We start from the raw sequence: 18,643 nt of genomic DNA on the forward strand, positions 1-18,643 counted from the left end.
GCCAGCTTGGCAGCAGGAGCCCAGAGTGGGGGATGAGCTCCAGCTTTGAAGATCCTGAGCAGACAGAGAAGTTCCTGCTGCCAAACTGGAGAGCCTGACACTTTCTGAACCCATTATCTTAGTGAGTGCTCACCCATGGCTGTGACGCCCCAGAAACCATCCCCTGCTTTTTCTGCTGTCCTTTGGCATTGGGCTTTTCTTATTGTCACTGCAGCCAGCTTGTCCCTACGCTCTTCCTCACCCATCTCTGGTGTTTGTGGCTGTAGTTCCCATCTCTTGAGTTGGCTTATGCTGTCTTTCTTCCCACCAGATCAGCAAGGGTCCTATGTTTACCTGCGTGTTCCTGGCCACTGTGGTAGTGCCCACTGTCTACTTCTCAACCACAAGACTCAACTTTGGAGCCTGCTTCATCTACCAGGCTGGGATGCCACCTGCCCGGCAGACCCTTGCCATCACGAACAAAGCAGACAAGGATGTCAGGTAGGACTTGCATGCTCCTTCACTCCTCGCCTATCCTGTGCCAGATCCAGCAATCTCCTTCATGCCCCAGCTGTGCTGGCCATGGGGTTTCACAAAGCATTTCCCCTGGTTGATGGGAGTCTTTGCCTGTATGCAATTCTTTTTGGGGTGCCAGTCACACAAGAAACACACTATTACCTGCTGCCAAGATAAGCACACCCCAGGACGTAGCCATTGGGTCCTACTGATAGAGCAGCCCTGATGCTGTCTCCTGAACACCACATGTAGTCTTGTGACACCTCTGCTTCTCTTTGCTGTGCTTTCTGCCAGTCTGAGCTGCTTGTTCACCAACACCATGCACCTGGAGGTGGACTTCCCAGGGTACATCCTTCGCCCAGGAGGGACGGTGAAGGTGCCAATCACTTTCTATCCCAGAGAAGTTGCATCTTACCATGAGCTTATTCCTTTTGAAATCAATGGTCTTTGTCAACGGACTGTTGAGGTCCAAGGAAAGGGTGCAGAAATGAAGGTGAGAGGAAATCCAAACCCTAAACCTCCAGCCGGCCAGCATGGCCTTCCTCATCTCTCTTCCCCAGCCTGCCATGATTTGGTTTTCCTCCTTTCCTTTTGCTTCACACCAATCCCTCCTGTCTCAGGTGGACGTTGTGGAACCTCATGGGAAGGTGGTGAAGCTGGGAGCCCTCTCTGTGGGACAGACAGTGAAGAAGACTGTCACCATAGCAAACAATAGTGTTGCCCCTCTCACTTTTAAGCTCTGTTTCATGCCTATTGTACCAGAACTGCAAGAGGATGGGGTAAGGCCACTTCCTTCCCTAGAGAACCCTTAGGGGGACCTACAGGAGTACCTGCAGGTATCCATGAGCTGCTTGGGATGGGAGCTAGCATTAATTACAAATGTATGCTGTCCTCTCATTTCTTTGCACAGGTTCTCTGCTTGCACCCCAGCAGTGAACTAAGTTTGAAGCCCAAAGGAGATATCTATAAAGTGGAGGTGATCTTCTCCCCAAAGTGCCGCATTCAGCCATTTACTGAAGAGGTGATGCTGGAGAGCAGCGGGCTGCTGCGCTCCCTGTTCATGGTGCAGGGCTCCTGCCAGGGGATCTGTGTCAGCTTGGACCAGGAGCACCTCAGCTTTGGAGCAGTGGTGCAGCAGAGCTGCACATCCCAGCGCATCACCATGCAGAACACAGGCGACATCGGAGTCAAGTAATGTAAAACCATGCCTTATCTGAGTGCTGAGAGCTGGGGTGGGGGTTGGATGGTGCTGTGGCTTGCCTAGGTAGTTCCCTTCTGCTTTTTCATCCCGTTGGAGAGACGTGCAGTCAGGCCCTGGCAGTTATCAGGGATATACCCAAAGGCACCAGGGTGCAAGCTGAGTCCTGCCCAGCTTAAAACCTCACCACGCCTTAGATCCTGTGGAGAAGAGCACAGCAGGTGTGGAAACAGCATATTGCATTCGCAGCCTCCCTGTTGCTAATCCTTTCTGTCCTTGTGCTCTCCTTTCCAAGGTTTAAGTGGGATGTCAAGAGCTTCCAGCCAGATTTCTCCATCAGCCCCACAAAGGGTTACATCTCCCCAGGAATGGATGTCCCCTTCGTGGTGAGCTTCCACCCATCGAAGCTGAGCCCCGCTATCCGGTATGAGGGGCTGCAGTGCTTCATCCAGGACAGTGAGCCGCTCTGCCTTACGCTAGCAGGGTGCTGCATGGAGACCCCCATCGTCAAAGAGGTAACAGCAGCAGTGCTGGGCTTGGGTCCCTCTTATCCCACCACTCCTTTCCCGGGGTACAGACTAGAGGCCCCTTACCTGCTCCTCGTTTTCCTTCTTCTTCACCCAGCATGAAAAAACTCATTCCTCTTCTTTCTCTATGAACAACCAACAAGATTGACTCCAAAGCTTTGGCACAAATGGACGTTTGGGAGATGACTTTTCCTAAAATGCTTCTTGCTGTGCCCCAGGGCCTGGTGCAGAGATGGTCTAAGACCCTTTTTCAGACTTCTGCCTCTTCCTTTGATCTCTCTGCAAGTGGGTGAGCAGGTGCCAGCCCTGTGGAAAGAAATCCTCTGTCCAACCAAGCATGATCTGTGTTCCTCCATTGCAGACATTGATTTTTTCATGCAATGTGCGTGAGAAGCACAGCCAGACCATCCTCCTGTCCAACCCAAGCAATGAGCCCTGGACTGTGAAGCCTGTCATTGAGGGTGATCACTGGAAGGGGCCTGAATGCATCCATCTTGAGGGCAATCAACAAGACAAGCCATACAAGATCACCTACGAGCCCCTAACTATGAGCTCTGAGGAAAGGGAGCACCAGGTACGTGAGCTGAGCCAGTATGCTGACCCTCCTTGCACAGCCCTCATAGCTCACCCTGCCTTGGGCAGGACATTAGACAAGATGGCCTCCTCTAAACTTGAATTATCTGAAATCCTGTGTTGGGCACCTGCCCATTGCCCCGCTCCATCTGGCCTTACAGCAAGCCAGAACTGAAGCCCAGAGCAAGAACAGAGGCCAGAGATCTCCTGAGTCAGTTTCCAGCGCACTGAGCAGATCTATACCCTGTTGGGGTTGCATGTGATTGGTATCTCCTTAATGTATGGTATTCGTATTTAAAGCCTTACATTCAGAGTCCTGCAGTTTTCAGTTCTTTTGGAGGCAGAGGAGATGCCACAGGGGGCGTTTGGTGTTGGCTCCTGAGATGAGTACTGTGCATGAAAGAGCCAGTAACTGCTGTGGGCTGAAAGCAGGAGAGCTCACCAGCCCCATTCCTTGTCTCTAGGGCTCCATCTTCTTCCCATTGCCAGATGGGACAGGCTTGTACTACCTCCTGCAAGGGACTGCTGAGGAACCAAAGTGCTCAGGGACCATTGTTCGGGAGGTGCCATGTAGGACTCCCTACACTGAGCTCCTCCCCATCTCCAACTGGCTGAACAAACCGCAGAGGTGAGTTGGGCCCAGGAGGTCTCTTCCCATCAGCAAATTCTGCAGCAGTGTAAGGAAAGGCCTTCTACTGAATGGGAGTTTTTCCAGCAAGCTTTGCACTGTTCTTGGCCACTTTCTGGCCACAGATGTCTGTGGTCGCACTGCTCCCCCCTGGAGCACAAATGGGTACTGGCTCCCTCTGCCCGAGGCAAGAAGGAGGACCAGGGCCTGTGGTGTGCCCCCAGGTGATGGGTATCCTATGGGTTTCCTTCATTCCTACCCTCACTACCTCCTCCTCATCCGCAGGTTCCTTGTGGTAACAGAAATACTCCAACCAGAGGACCCGGTGGGTAGTTCTGTGCTGCATGGGCTGGAATACATTGATGTGCCTGGCTCCGGCAAGAAGGACTACAAGCTCACATTCCTCTCCTACAAGGAAGGAGTCTTTCGCACAATGGTAAGTGTAGACACCAGGCTGCAAGGTTCTTCCAGGAGCTGTTTGCTGGCTGAGAAGCCACATGCCTCTTTTCATACCTCCACGTGCCCAGTCTATAGTTCCCAGGCAGACACCAGGCACCTCCACATGCACTCCTTGTGCTGTCAGTCTAGGCAGACCTTGAGGGGCTGTAAAACACAAGCTGGTCAGGACATAAGTGAGGTGGAAGCATTTTGGAGAATACAAATGGAAATACTTTGCCCCAGTCTTGCACTCCCTCCCATGTGGCTGCTTATGGCTATCTGTGGGGTTTGGATGCTGAGCTGGAGAGCTCTTTGGGCTGGCCTAGCACATCTGGTGGATTTCCATGTATAAAATGACCAAAGCTTCCTTTTTTTCCCTGATTCAGGTGACCTTCCTCAATGAGGTGACCGAGGAATACTTGTTTTACATGGTCACTTTCAAGGCCACTGCTTCAGGACCCATTGGCACTGTTGAAGTGAGCGCCGCTGTCCGGCAGAATGTGTCTTCCACCATCAAGGTGGACAACCCTCTTGCTGCCCCAGTGGTGTTTGACATAGATTGCAAAGTGCCTGACATCACCGTTCCCCCACATTTCACTGTTCCTGCTCAGTCAGAGGTAGGTGCAGAGCTCACCCAGTGCACACTTCTCAGCCTCTTTGGGAGCAGGTGCTCTTTGAAGGTGATGCCCTACGTTGGCCAATATGGGGCTGCTCTCCAAGGGTAACAGCTCCCACCTGCTAATAACTCAAAGGGGAAGGAATGAATGAGAATATCTCCAGAGGGAATTGCCCTGTTCTGAGGTTCTGTTACATTGCCTCCTGTGATATGCAAACCCAGTGTCCCGCAGGCCATCATGCAAGTGTGACTGTCTTGCATCTTCTTTCCATGATTGCTCTTCTTTGGGCCAGGTCCCTGTGCAGGGTCAGTTGGGTCTCCCGTGTCCTCACTAGCAGTGTGCTCAGCTGTGGCAGGCTGCCCAGCTCTCCTGAGAACTGCTGGAAACATGCTGTAAAGACAAAATTATTACTGTAGTAGCACTGAAACAGAAGCATGTTGTATGGAGTGGGGGTTTAATCCTTGTTTCCCAAGAAAGCAGGGGTGTAGGGGGCAGGGAGGGTGCATGCCAGCCAGTCCTTTCTAACTCAAATTTGATAACGTGTGAGCAGAGCGAGGGCACAGCTGCTCGAGCTTGCAAAAGCAGGGATGATGGGTGAAGGGCTGGTATTTGGGTTCCTTTGGGTTCTGTCTAGAGCAGGCTGGGCTCCTGCCCAGCATTGTGTGAGCACACTTGGGACTGATTTCCCCCATCCTCTGCCTGACCTTGTGGCTTTTTGACTCCATCCTTCCTAGGCCAATCTTGTCTTTGAGTACCAGCCCTTGAAGGTAGGTGAGAGCACTGAGCGCCTGATGCTCCATAGCAGTAATTTGGGCTCATGCTACTACGAGCTGATCCTGAAAGCCACGATTAGCAAGCCAGAGAAGCCACTGTACTTCTGCACTATGCTGGGCTCTAACCAGACCATCACCACCAAAATCATGAATTACAACCGCCAAAAGACAGAATACATGCTCCAGGTGAGTGTGCTGTGCTCTTGCAGGAGGGAGGGAGCCCCAGCTGCACAGAAAGGCTGGGAGGGAGCACTTCTGGATGGTGCCAGCCTTCTCTGTGGATGGATCCTGATCCTCCAGCTTTGCCTGGCATAGCTGGAGTGGCCATGGGAGCCTGGTGGGTCTTCCCACCAAAGCTGGACCTGTCTCCACCTGGGCTGTCCTCACTCACAGACCCTCTCCACTGCCCTTGCTGGAATGGAACTGCTCTTACAGATCCAATGGTGCCTGGACTTCCATGTTGCTGCCAGAGCTAGGACTTCAGATGTCCCAGGCCTTAGGTGCAGGATTGTTCCTGCTGGGAGGATTTAGGCAGTCCCTGTGGAACAACAGTGGGGAAGAGGGAGGAAATGTGATAGGCAAGAGAAAGTAACAGAAGAAATACTTGGAGGGACTGGTGGGTGGCAACTGGACATGAGGCAGCAGTATGCCCTTGCAGCCCAGAAAGCCAACCAATACCTGGGCTACATCCAAAGCAGCGTGGCCAGAATGACAGGGAGGGGATGTGCCCCTCTGCTCTGCGCTGTGAGACCTCACCTGGAGCACTGCGTCCAGATGTGGAGTGCTCAGTACAGGAGAGACATGGACCTGTTGGAGTGTGTCCAGAGGGGGGCCACAGAAATGACCTAAGGGATGGAGCACAGGCTGAGAGCTGGGGCCAGGCAACATGGAGAAGGGAAGGCTCTGGGGAGACCAGAGAGCAGCCTTCAGTATCTAAAAGGGTTGTAAGAGAGAAGGGGACAGGCTTTTAAGCAGGGTCTGTTGTGATATGACAAGGGAGAATGGCTTCAAACTAAAAAAGGTGAGATTTAGATTGGATATAAGGAAGAACTGGCAGAGGCTGAGCAGAGAAGTGGTGACTGTCCTGTCCCTGCAGACAGCTAAGATCAGCCAGGACAGTGCTCTGAGCACTGATGGAGCTGTGGTTGTCCCTGTTAGTTGAAGGGGGGTTGGACTAGATGATCTTCAAGGGTCTCTTCTTACTAAAATGATCTTACCATGCAGGGGGAGCCTTGCTTTCTTCCCTGCTGTTCCCATTCTTACCCTCTGAGCCCTGCTTTTGTGACACCCCTCTGTTTGTCCCGTACAGACTGACTGTGCTGATTTCCAGACGGAGAAGACCATCAGCATGCCTCCTGCCTGCCTGGGGGGCTCTGAGGTGAGCGTGGAGGTGACCTACGAGCCCTGCCAGCTGGGCGAGTCCCGGGCCACACTGCAGCTCCTGGGCCCTCCAGGCGGGGAATACAGCATCCCGCTCTTCGGCCTCGCCCTGCCACCCAGGCCGCAGGGCCCCTTCCTTATCAAGGCCGGTGGCAGCACCTCCATCCCCTTCAAGAACATATTCCCCCAGCCCACGGCCTTCAGGTACAACGTGGAGAACCCGGCCTTTGCCGTGCGGGCCACCGAGACCCTGCGTCCCAAGAAGACCATCTTCATGGCCGTCTCCTTTGAGGGCAGCCCGGACGGCACCAAGACCCCCGTCAGCAGCCGGCTGGTGGTCTCCTGTGCCCGAGCGGATGGCCTGGGAGCGGGCATCTCCTGGGTGTTCTACCTGCGGGGGCTGCCCCTCGAGAAGTGATGGGGTTGGAGGTGGCCTCCATGAGCACAGAGCTGTCTGAGTTGGCTCATGGTGCTATTGTGGGGTCTGTGTCATGGCTTAGAATAAAGGTATGGGCAGCGCAGAGTGCTGTGGGGGGCTGTGGATGTTGGGGAAGGATTTGGGGGTCCTGGTGGACGAGAAGCTGGACGTGAGCCAGCAGTGTGCGCTTGCAGCCCAGAAGGCCAACTGTGTTCTGGGCCGCATTAAAACAGGGGTGGCCAGCAGGGAGAGGGAGGTGATTGTTCCCCTCTACTCGGCTCTTGTGAGGCCCCATCTGCAGTATTGCGTCCAGGCCTGGGGCCCCCAGCACAGGAAGGATGTGGAGCTCTTGGAGCGGGTCCAGAGGAGGGCCACTAAGATGGTCAGAGGGCTGGAGCACCTCTCCTATGAGGAAAGGCTGAGGGAACTGGGCCAGGCTGGCTGTTTCACAGAGGGAACCGTGTGAAGGCCAGGCTGGATGTGGCTCTGGGCAGTCCTGGTCTGGTGGTTGGTGACCCTGCACACAGCAGGGGTTGAAACCCGATGATGGTTGTGGTCCTTTTCAACCCGGGCCGTCCTATTACTCTATGATGCGGAGACTGAGGGGCGCTCCTCCGCGCCGCGTGGGGGCGCCCTGTGGTGGGGGCGTGGTCACGTGAGGCGGGCGGGCCGCCCGTGGCGGCGGGGTACGGCAGTGATGGTGGTGGCGGTGCCGGCGGTGCCATGAACGCGGAGCGGGACCTGGCGCCGCTGGCGCCCAGCGTGGTGCGGGCGCTGAACGACAAGCTGTACGAGAAGAGGAAAGTGGCGGCCCTCGAGATCGAGAAGTGAGAAAGCGGTGGGGAAAGCCGGGGGGGAACGGCGGGGGTGAGGGCCCGGGGCTGTGCGGGGGGCTGTGGGGCGGCCGCAGGCCCGGGAGGGTGACGGGGGAACCGTCCTTAACGTCGTCCGTCCCCACAGAACCCCGGGTAAAGGTCTGTGGGAGTTTGCTGGCACTGCCGTGTCCCCCTTAGTTCCGTCAGTGCACCTTCCTTCCCCGTGTGCCTTAACTCCCGTGCTGTCACTCTGTGCTGCTCTGCTCCGTGGCCGTGCATGGGAAGGACCGGTCCCAGCGCTGCCCGGAGCTCAGCAAAGCATCCCTGTGGGGAGAGCTGAGGAGCGGGGTGTGCTGATGGGCAGCAGATTGACCACGAGGCAGCAGTGTGCCCTTATGGCCGGGAAGGCCGATGCTTCCCAGGGGTGCAGTGCGCAGACAGTGGCCAGCAGGGTGGGGGAAGTGCTCCTCCCTTCCTCTGCCCTGGGGAGGGCATGTCTGGAGCTCTGGGTCCAGTTGTGGGCTCCTCCGTTCAAGGCAGACAGGGAACTGCAGGAGGGAGTCCAGTGGGTGGGTAAGGAGATGATCGGCGCCTGGTGCATTTCCTGTGTCAGGAAAGACTGAGGGCCCTGGGGCTGTTCAGCCTGGAGAGGAGGAGGAGACTGAGGGGATCTTATCAATGCTTACAAGTCTCTGAGGAGTGAGAGTCGAGTGGATGGGGCCGAGCTCTTTTCAGTGGTGGCCAGCAGCAGAGCAAGGAGCAACAGGCACAAACTAGAACACAGTTCCATGGGAACACAAAGAAGAACACCTGTGCTGTGAAGGTGAGGAGCACTGGAGCAGGCTGCCCGGAGAGGCGATGGAATCTTCTTCTCTGGAGATATTCAAGGCCTGTCTAGATGCTTTCCTCTGTAACCTACTGTAAGGAACCTGCTTTATCAGTGTGGACTGGGGGATCTCCATAGGTCCCTTCCAATCCCTGTGGTTCTGTGATTCTGTGAACCAAGCAGCCCTGCTCTGACCTGTTTTGCCCCATTACTTCGTGGTTGGTTTATACCAACCAAAATCAGATTTGGGATCTGCTGATGGAGCTGGACACCCAAATTGGGAAGGCTACCAGGAAGGCAAAGTCCAACCCTTTCTACAGACACGTGAGTTTAGCTCAACCTAAACTAGTCACAAAACATCACTGCACATGACATTGTCATGCCTACAGCATCGTGTGAGGAGGGACTTGTTGCCTTAGTGCAGGTACCTCCCAGCTCTCTGCCCTGTAATGTGGAGCAGCTCCTGCTGTGTGCAGGCTCCCTCACACTGTGTACGTTGCTGTTCAGTGCCTCTTGCTTCCCTAGTTCACCCCTGAGCCCTTTAAACTCAGGGGGGTCATAAAGTCATAGAATGGCTGTGAGCAGAGTTACCAACCACCAGCCCAGGCTGCCCAGAGCCACATCCAGCCTGGCCTTGAATGCCTGCAGGGATGGGGCATCCACAGCTCTCTGGTCAACCTGTTCAGTGCGTCACCACCCTCTGAGTGGAAAAACTTCTTCCTGATATCTAACCTAAACCTCCCCTGTCCCAGTTTAAGCCCCTCCCCCCTTGTCCTACCACTATCCACCTGCATAAAAAGTCGGTCCCCCTCCTGACTCCTGGGATATCACTATTTTTTTTCCACTTCAAACCAAAACCCCACTCTGTTCGTTAAATCCAGGCTGTAAAGAGATTCCCTCCATGCTGCCAGGGCTCAGTGCATGCTCCTTGTGATGCTGGGTGGGACTGGGAGGCAGAGCTGTCGGCCTGGGATCAGCATTTTGTGAGAGTGGCGCCAGCTCTGGCCATTACCAAATTCAGCTTTGGGATGGAGAAGAGTAGGTGGGCTTTGTGATGCCTCCAAGGAGAAAGAGGGCAGCAGCTCTGTTCACAGCAGGGTGAGAGGAGGCTGACATTCATCACGTAGTGGGGAGAAGACCATAAATATCTCCTGTAATGATTTGCCTCCACTATGCAGTAGGTGATGGGAGAGTGACAGCCAGCTAGAAGCGGGCAGCATGAGGTTTCCAAGCCCCTCAGTGCCTGTCTGGCTTCATGCAGCTGGGGCAGGGTTAGTGCAGAGCTGAGACTTGAACGGGGAGCTGAGAGCGAGATACCGAGTGTTGGGGTTGGCCAGATTTGGTACAGCAGCAACAAAAAAAAGCATATAGGGCTTGGCGTTGGAAAGTTTTGTGCCTTCATCACAGGTTGAAGTAACAGTAATTATTGAGGCTGAGATACTGAGGCATCTGTCCTCATCCTGTATACAGCAGCCAAAGGAAAAAAGAAAAATTGTTGTGCTGCATTGGCCGGGAATCGAACCCGGGCCTCCCGCGTGGCAGGCGAGAATTCTACCACTGAACCACCAATGCTCCAGCTGTGTGCAGCTGCCTGCACAGCTGCCTTGGCCCAGCGCTGCTGGGGAGGCTGGTGGTGCTGCTGAGCTGATGGGCATCACCCTCCAAGTGAGAGTGGGTAAGCAAACAGAAGGGAAGGTGGGGCAGGACCTGCTTCGGCACAAGTTGTACAGCTCAGTGCAGAGGGTATTTGCGTGAGGTCATGGTGGCTTCTTTTGCCTCTCAGTCCCTTGGGAATGGAAGGAATCCACCTTCTCCGTTGTAAAAGTTGTTTTCTGGCAGCCACAGGGAGCTGAGCCCCCAGGCACTTGCATGAGACAAAATCTGTGGCTTCCTATGTGCTTCCCTCTTCTCTCCCCAGGCTGGTACGAGAGTTTGTGGCTCAGAACAACACATCTCAAATCAAGCATGTGATCCTGATCCTGTCGCAGGAGTTTGCACTCTCCCAACACCCCCACAGCCGGAAAGGGGGACTCATCGGCCTGGCTGCTTGTTCCATTGCCTTGGGCAAGGTAAGCATGAGTGTTTTTTGGCTCCCTGTAGTGGGAGAGGAACTGTGCTCCACATGGGCCAGCGTGCTAGGGAAAGACTGGGGCTGGCTGCTCCCCAGCTGCGTGGCTTCCCATGTTGCAGTGTGACACCAGGTTGTGAATGAGATTCCCTGGCGGACCCAGCCACGTGCTGTGAGCACTGGAGTGCTTTCTGGCCTGGGTCAAACCTTGGCAGCTCCCCAGCCTTGGTGTCAGTGCATCTGTGTTTCCAGCTGATGTGTTTTGAGTGAGTGTTGCTGCTGAGCTGAAAATAGGGCTAGACTCAGCAGGTTGCAGCTGAGGACTGGTCCTGTTTAAGAGTCAGCTGAAGCCAAACTCTTTCTTCTGAAGTGTAAAAGCAGAATATATTGTCTACTGACGGATGGTGACATCGTCTCTATTTCTGTATGCGCAGCTGGTTACCCAGATGGCAGAAATTGAATATGAGTTGGTATTAATGGAACTTACAAGAGGTATAGCCCTTCCTTCCACAATTCACCACACTCCGGCAGCATAAGCAGGGAAGTGTGGTTAAATTTCAGACCAAATCATGCCAGAGTAATGGTCAAAGCAAGCAGGCAGTGTGAGGTGTAAAGCTGTATTAGCCTAAGTTACAACTTCTTATCGATTTGGTAGAAGTTTTCCTTGCTGAAAACGTTAATCATTCAGTCTAGCTTTGGAGGTGTTACATGGATGCCCTCTGTGCTCTTCCTGCTGAAAGCTGACTGATTTCCATCCCAATTAAGGGCTTCCTCTCTTGCTTACCTCTCATTATAAGGAATAAGCTCAGTAAGTTACCTCTGGGGCTAGGCCAGAGCACACAGATCCCCGCTGAGTGGAGCAGGGACTCCGTGGACTCAGAGCTTCATTGGGCTTTTCATTTAAACCACGTGGAGTTCATTTTGGAAAGTGCCTACAAGGAAAGGAGTCATTTGGGTTTGTAGTAGGGTGTACGTAAAGAAAGCACAGGGCTTAAGAGGAGCAGACTGTCTCTGTTAGAAGCACTGCAAGGTGTATTTTAATTTGGCTAGTCTCCTTCTAATGAGAGTCATAATCAGTTGAAACAGACACTCTGAAGCCTGATGTCTTTTAGGTTAACAGCCTTTAAGCTGATGGCCACATGCTTCTGAGCAATGCTCCTTTCATCATCCTATTGTTAAAGTGCAGAGTCTCATTGCATATCACTCCCCTCTGGGTCAGCAGCGCTCTGTTCTGCTGTCAGCCCATAAAGTGTCCTAGAGGTGTAGCTGGGAAGCTTAATCCTGCTTTGCCTTCTGGACATCACTGGGGCAGGTCAGCTTGTGCTCTGGGGGACGGAGGAGTTGTGTTTGGTGGCCCTGAGGGACTCTGATAAAAGTTAGAGCTAAACTCCTTAATCTGCTGGTCTGCACATGGTTGATTTTCTTGCTTCATCTTTGCTAGATGCTTGAGAAACCGCAGCCTGTTTGCCCCATGTTCTGCCTTAGCATGGCTCTTTCAGGAGGACGGACTTCAGCATGTAAAAGCAACAAGCATGCTCTCTGTAAGAGTGGAGCAGCACTGTCTGCTCTTGCCTGGAAATCAGAGCTCCAGTTGCTTCAGCTAGCAGCTGTGTCCAGCTAAGCTTCAGGAGCTGTAGCACCTGACTTGAAGCAGCTGCACACACTAATGCTGCCTGTTTTCTGGTAGCTCAGGCCTTGGTGGAGTTGGTCTTTCTGGAGGTGATTTGGTGAGTGCTGGTTTTCTTTGTGAAGCCTCTATTACCACATCCTTCCTGCTGCCCAGCTCTGGATGGTACAAAGAATAACCCAACAGATGTGGCTCTACTGCGTTGCACCTCCTTCTGGGAGCTGTGTTGCTTTGCTCAGTTGTGAGGTTGTGGGTAGGATTGATCTGTTGCTGTCTGGTGTTTGGGGTGTCCTGGAAACCTCAATGGCTTTACACAGAAACCAGCACCTACGGCAGAGGGACTGTAGCAGCAAATAGAAATAGTAGTGATACTGGGCCAAGTATAGGCCACCATGGGCCTGAATTCTTGCACCATGCCCTTGTGCTTTATTCCAGGACACACGGCAGTGCCATCTCTGTCCTCTCCCCATGGTTCTCAACTCACCAGTCTCCTTCTGTCCATCAGGACTCTGGGCTCTACCTGAAGGAGCTGATTGAACCAGTGCTGACGTGTTTCAACGATGCTGATAGTCGGCTGCGGTACTATGCTTGTGAGGCCCTCTATAACATTGTGAAGGTGGCCAGAGGCTCTGTCCTCCCACACTTCAATGTGCTCTTTGATGGCCTCAGCAAGGTAAGAAGCTTCCTCTAAGACCCCTGGGGTTTTTCCTTTCCTTCACTGGAATAGTACATCCTGTTCCCTAGTGCTCTTCTTTCCAGGATCAAACAAACCAAGTTGTCTGATACTATCTTTTTAAGGAAACTGGTTTGCTTTGGCCAGGCATGTCTGAAGGACTGCACAAAATGTTTCTGCAGCAGCATGCTGGCCACTGGTGTTGGGGATGCCAGAGTTCACTGTAAGGTACCTTGTTCTTGGTTTCTACCACCAAGATGCATTTTTCTGCGCCTTATTCAGTGGTGTAAGACACTGCGAAGTGGCTCTGCAGCATCACAGCTTTTTAGAGTCATGTAGGGTCAAAAGCACATCTCTATACACTCATCTGTGCAGCTTATCACTGTAAGCTTGTTTTTGTCTGCCACAGTGTGAGTGCTGACACATGGAAGCCTTCCTAGTGTGGGAAGGTGGTAGGTGCTTGATATCTCCCTAAGGAAGTCTCTCTGGAGAATTTGTTGGAGCCTAATGATGAGTCAGAGATGAAGGGTTCTCTGTGTCCATTCCAACAATATCGAAAGACAGCAACAGTCCTGTGAACCTGCTGGGAGCTCCACTGCAGAGATGGGAAAAGGCCTGGGACCTGCTGTTACAATGACTTTTGTTTCTGTTCTTTACAGCTGGCTGCTGATCCTGACCCAAATGTCAAAAGTGGCTCTGAGCTCCTAGATCGACTTCTCAAGGTGTGTTTCCCCTTCTAGCTGAGAATCCTTGGTGCAGGAGGCAAGCTTGGAAGGCAGCTTCAATGTGCCTGCAGGTGCCTGCACACTGCCTGACGTGTGTCATGGCAGAGTTCTCATGGGGACATGCTGATCTAGCAGGCACCTGCTAAAACTATCCCATTGTGATCCTGAAGCTTCTGCCAAAGTGGTTATTTCTGTCACTTTTGTAGCTTGATAAATTGAGAGTCTGGTGGCTTGTTTGAGGAGCTCGTAAATGACTGCAGTGCAAAATGGATATTTAGCTCTTGGGAGCCAGGTCTCTGGGAAAGCAAGGATTTAGTCTGAGGGAAGTTGCACCTCCATCCTGGACAGCAGAAAGGCTGCTCGTCTAGTTTTCTTCCCTTCTCCTGTACCTAAATGAGGAACAAAGAGAACTAAAGATCAGAGCTGCTGCTTCCAAAGTGGGGGCACTTGGTTCCTCTTCCTGTTCCGTCTGCTGAGGAGCTTTTACTTCTGCAGACTTCACAGTTCCACTTAGAGGGAAGTGGCTCACTGCCGGGTCATGCCCCCTCTCCTCACCCGTCTCCTCATTAGCACAGCAGTTAGTGCAGTCTCCACATTCCCTGTTGCAGTCCTTCCTGCTGGGAACCTGCAGAGCAGAGGGGATCTGCTTCACTGCTCTGGTGTGAGGGACTTTGTTATGCAGCATAATCTGTCAAGCGTATAGGAAGAGCTCTAAGAGAAAGCCAGGGGACTCTCCAGTCACTGACACATATGATTACATCAAAGTTGCTTGCTCATGTGTGCGATGCGCCAGTGAGGCATGAATCAGAGAAGGTCCCACCCTCTTCCTGTTCAGCCAGGCAGTAGGAGCCTTCCTCTGAGCATCCAGCACGCAGTTATTCACTGCCCGAGGGGGAATTCCTGCATCATTGCCTGAACAAACCATATGATTCTTTCTCCCAGAGTCTCCCGACAGCCAGGAGAGCTTGCTGCTCTCTGATGAGCCGCTTGTCAGCATCTTGTGATCCTTACCCTGTCATGTGCCTTAAAAATGTCTGGGTGGACATGGCTGGGTGGGGGCAGCGTGTGCTGGGTGCTGGGCTTACCTTCTGATTGCACGTTACATTCTGATGCAGGACATCGTGACAGAGAGTAACCAGTTTGACTTGGTAGGCTTCATCCCGCTGCTGCGCGAGAGGATTTACTCCAACAACCAATATGCCCGTCAGTTCATCATATCCTGGGTAGGTACACACGGAGCCACGTGTGCCGGCATCCCCTGCCTGGGCAAACAGCAGATGTCCACAGTGAGGTGTGAACACAGGGACCTGAGATTTCTCAGGCCTTATTTTAAGTCAGCAACTTCTGACTTCTGCTTCTTTAAAATGCCAGCTCCCTGTCACATTCACATCACTGTTGCAGTCACACATACGTGATGGTGCACTTCTGCCCCCGTGGGACACAGCTTTGCACAGCAAGTTAGAAAATACAGTCCAAGCATTGCTTGTATGAATAAATGTATCGTGACCTAGAGGTTACAGTCTCCCAAGGGACACCACCTTACTGTTTGCTTTCCACGTGCAAGTTTAAGGGACTCCTGCAAACCCAGCAGTGATGGAGAGATGTTGCTGCCCAGGAAGCAAGTGATCTCCATTCACTTTCTGATTTCTGTGCAAAGCAGAAGCTGTTAATATCTGACCAGGGCCTTGCGGGGGGTTGTGTGCCTCAGGACTCTATTTCAGCCATGCTGTTTGTCGTTCCACATCTGCTTGCTGGCGTTTTGGCAGTTGTTTGTCATCCCTGCTGTTAGGGAGCTGTGATTGGAAATGCAGCAGTGCTGCAGTCTGATCCCTTGCCTCCTTTGCTAGCCCAGCTTCTTTCTGAGATGGGCAGCTCCATGCTATCCTCTTGTCCTTCCCTCCCTGTCCCACACAGGCAGCCATGCTCCCCTCCTTCCTGTAGCTCAGTGTTCCTCAGTACTGCACCAGGTTTGTGCTGGTGATGTTAGTTAGCTTCTCCGAAACTCACCCATCTTCTTTCTTGTACCTTCCCCGAGCTAGATCCTGGTCTTAGAGTCTGTGCCTGACATCAACCTTTTGGATTACCTGCCAGAAATCCTGGATGGGCTCTTCCAGATCCTGGGAGACAACAGTAAAGAGATACGGAAAATGTGAGTGTGAAGGCTGGCTGGGAGCCAGGTCTGTGTTTTGCTCTGGAGCCGGTGCATTTCCATGCAACAGGCTCATGCATTGTGTTAGTCACCCTCTTCATTTGTTTGCAGTTCTACATAACTGTAGCTAAACTACACGCTCACAGTGGGAGACAAGGGCAACCTAGCTGGCTTGTTTGGTGGATCAGAGTGTCCTTGGCCAAAGCCTCCCTGCGCCAGGTTGTTGTGGCTGCAGTGGCTGTGGGGGACATTGTGATCTGTTTGTGCTGTGGTACAAACTGTTCTCACTCAGTGCATCCATTACCTCTCCCACCCCTGTGCACCACTGTAAAAGGGATACTCACGTGTGCTTTTGGGGTAGGAGATTTGCGAGCAGCCTCTCAGCAAGGTGCAGCACCAATCTCAAGTCTCCTGGGTGCAAAGAACATGCAAGTATTGTGAGCTGGCCTTTCAGATCCATTGCTAAGACTCAGGTTAGAGGAGCATTTTGAAACAGAGGAGTGGCTGGATGTTCTCAGTGAGATCAGAGGATCTTAGCTCTTGCAATGGAAGAAAGTGACTGGACCTGTTTGATAGGGCATAAGTGCTGAGACAAGCCTGGGTCTTTCCCACTGCCAGGCCCTATCATACTCCTTTGTTTCCTAGGGTATACGTATCGAGGAACGAGTACTGAGAGCTTTGGGGATCTGCCCTCCCATCTCACCCCTACCCCTGTTCCCCTTTGTGCTCCCCATCCCAAACGTGTGCTCGTTCTCAGAAGGGAAGATGTGTGGCACTTCCATTGCCTCCATCTTTCCTGGTATGTGTGTGGGATAGGGTAAATTTGGACCCAAAATGGAGCGGATGTACCAGGGTCTGTGGCTCATATCTTGCTCTTGCTCTATAGGCTGTCCCTGGTGCAGATAAGAGAGCTTGTCTGTTACCTTGGGATGGATTTGTATTTGTTGTGGATGCCAACGTGCACTACAGGAGTCTGCAGCCTTTGATTTGGGGCAGAGTAGATGTATACAAGTGCCGTGCCATGCGTGTTCTCACTGTGTGTGTGTGGGAGGCTACTCTCTGACTTCTCTGGTGGCAAAGGAGTGTTTACTTGTCTGTCTGCCTTCAGGTGTGAGGTGGCTCTTGGGGAGTTCCTCAAGGAGATCAAGAAGAATCCCTCTAGTGTCAAGTTTGCAGAAATGGCCAATATCCTGGTGATCCACTGCCAGGCTGCAGGTGAGTGTTCAGTGCTAAGCTGGCAGGAGCTGGAGCATCCATCTTTGGGTCTGCAGTGCCAACCCATTGATTCAGGCTCAGGGTTTTCCTGTTTACCAGCCATGTTATACCACCTTGCACTCTTGCCCTTTCTTTGCTGTTGTGCATGAAAAGCCTGCTGAAAAATGGGTGGGCAGGCAGCTCTCTCAGGAGATCTGTCTATGTGTGATGCTCTTGGAGCAGTTCTCCCATGACTGACACTACCACTTTTTCCACCTCAAATACAGAACAGGTGTCATCACAAGTGTACAGTAGTGGTGGTGTCTGAAAGATAACTAACTGGCTGTGGGTAGCACCTGTGGTTATCCAGCATATCTGGAAAGGTTTTCATGGGGACTTGCTTTGAGAAAGAACCTGAGGTGGTACTCGTTGCATTGACAGGACAGTTAAACATGATGTGCCTGATATTTTGTGTTAGTACTGCACCGTAGGGTCTGCTGTGTATGCAGTGATACAACTGCATACAGCTGCAGTTCAGTGCGCTTTCTGAGAAGGATATCTATCTTGTCCAGAAGCTTGGCTAGCTCCTGTGTGATCCCATACTAGAGTTTGTCCAGACCAGAGACTCTGGTTGAGGAAGAGGTCCTTCCCTTTGAGCCCTGCTGAAGTCCAGTCAGCTCTATGGTTGCAAGCAGTCCTTATCCTGTGGAGTTTGCTGTCGTTGCCCTCACCTCTGCTTATCCTGTGTCTTCCAGATGACCTGATCCAGCTGACTGCCATGTGCTGGATGAGGGAGTTCATCCAGCTGGCTGGCCGAGTGATGCTGCCTTATTCCTCAGGGATCCTGACTGCTGTCCTGCCATGTCTCTCCTATGATGATCGCAAGAAGAGTATCCTTGTAACTGAGCTGCTCCCGGAGAGGGCCAGGGGGAGTCCTGCCCCCTGAGTGCTAAGAGCCACCCCAACCATTTGGATGTGAAGGGAGATAGCTGAGGCAGCTGTGGTTGGGCTGCAATGGCTTCTCTGTCACTGGCCAAGTATGGCACCTAGCATGCATGAGACTGCGTGTTCCTTACACTGCCTCCACTCAGACATCAAAGAGGTGGCAAACGTGTGCAACCAGAGTCTGATGAAGCTTGTCATCCCAGAGGACGATGAAATGGATGAGGCCAAGCAGTCAATAACCCTGTCAGCAGAGCCCAACCCAGAAGAGCCCGTCTCCAAGCCAGAGGCAGCATCCACTGGTGAGTCCCTGTTGGCCTGGACGTGTGGTGAAGGTTGGGGAAAGGTCTTGAGAAGGTCTTAAGTTGGTTTGGTTGCCTGTGGCAGGGAACCTCTTCACTTTCCATGAGCCCTGGAGTCCTGTTTCACAGATGATCCTCTGCTGAGGCACACGATTGGTGTGTGTGTCTCAGTTATCTCAGTGTGATCCTCTGTCGCCTGCAAAGCAGGTTTCTGATCCAAACTGCAGCCCAGGCAGTACTGCATGGTAAACATCCCAGCACATTTCACATCACCA

General features: G+C 52.8%; 2 protein-coding genes and 1 non-coding gene across 6 annotated transcripts in view; 2 read left to right on the forward strand and 1 right to left on the reverse strand.

Moving 5' to 3' along the window:
* HYDIN (HYDIN, axonemal central pair apparatus protein) overlaps window positions 1–7,150 on the forward strand; it is a 104,038-nt gene extending 96,888 nt beyond the window's left edge. The window contains 11 exon segments of the mRNA NM_001159371.3: window positions 311–480; window positions 790–988; window positions 1,116–1,274; window positions 1,406–1,686; window positions 1,989–2,208; window positions 2,582–2,794; window positions 3,258–3,421; window positions 3,707–3,857; window positions 4,246–4,476; window positions 5,211–5,435; window positions 6,559–7,150. Of these exon segments, the coding sequence (NP_001152843.3) occupies window positions 311–480; window positions 790–988; window positions 1,116–1,274; window positions 1,406–1,686; window positions 1,989–2,208; window positions 2,582–2,794; window positions 3,258–3,421; window positions 3,707–3,857; window positions 4,246–4,476; window positions 5,211–5,435; window positions 6,559–7,047 (2,502 nt within the window). The 3' untranslated portion in view covers window positions 7,048–7,150.
* Window positions 7,151–7,704: 554 nt separating this feature from the next.
* The window catches only part of VAC14 (Vac14, PIKFYVE complex component), a 50,963-nt gene continuing 40,024 nt past the window's right edge, over window positions 7,705–18,643 (forward strand). The window contains exons 1-9 of one of the 4 annotated variants that reach the window (XM_046899411.1): window positions 7,705–7,885; window positions 10,607–10,757; window positions 12,819–13,056; window positions 13,716–13,778; window positions 14,897–15,004; window positions 15,821–15,930; window positions 17,039–17,145; window positions 17,880–18,014; window positions 18,216–18,368. In XM_046899411.1, coding sequence (XP_046755367.1) covers window positions 15,929–15,930; window positions 17,039–17,145; window positions 17,880–18,014; window positions 18,216–18,368 — 397 coding nt within the window. In that variant the 5' untranslated portion in view covers window positions 7,705–7,885; window positions 10,607–10,757; window positions 12,819–13,056; ... (1 more) ...; window positions 14,897–15,004; window positions 15,821–15,928. The remainder of the gene's footprint in view (window positions 7,886–10,606; window positions 10,758–12,818; window positions 13,057–13,715; window positions 13,779–14,896; window positions 15,005–15,820; window positions 15,931–17,038; window positions 17,146–17,879; window positions 18,015–18,215; window positions 18,369–18,643) is intronic. The other 3 variants (XM_046899412.1, NM_001030564.2, XM_025154155.3) reach the window with 3 other exon arrangements.
* Window positions 10,190–10,260, reverse strand: TRNAG-GCC. The gene has a single exon. It is a non-coding gene; the product is annotated as a tRNA-Gly (tRNA).

This window comes from Gallus gallus, chromosome 11 (assembly GCF_016699485.2).
Source record: "Gallus gallus isolate bGalGal1 chromosome 11, bGalGal1.mat.broiler.GRCg7b, whole genome shotgun sequence".
In the NCBI taxonomy this organism is placed as follows: Eukaryota; Metazoa; Chordata; class Aves; order Galliformes; family Phasianidae; genus Gallus; species Gallus gallus.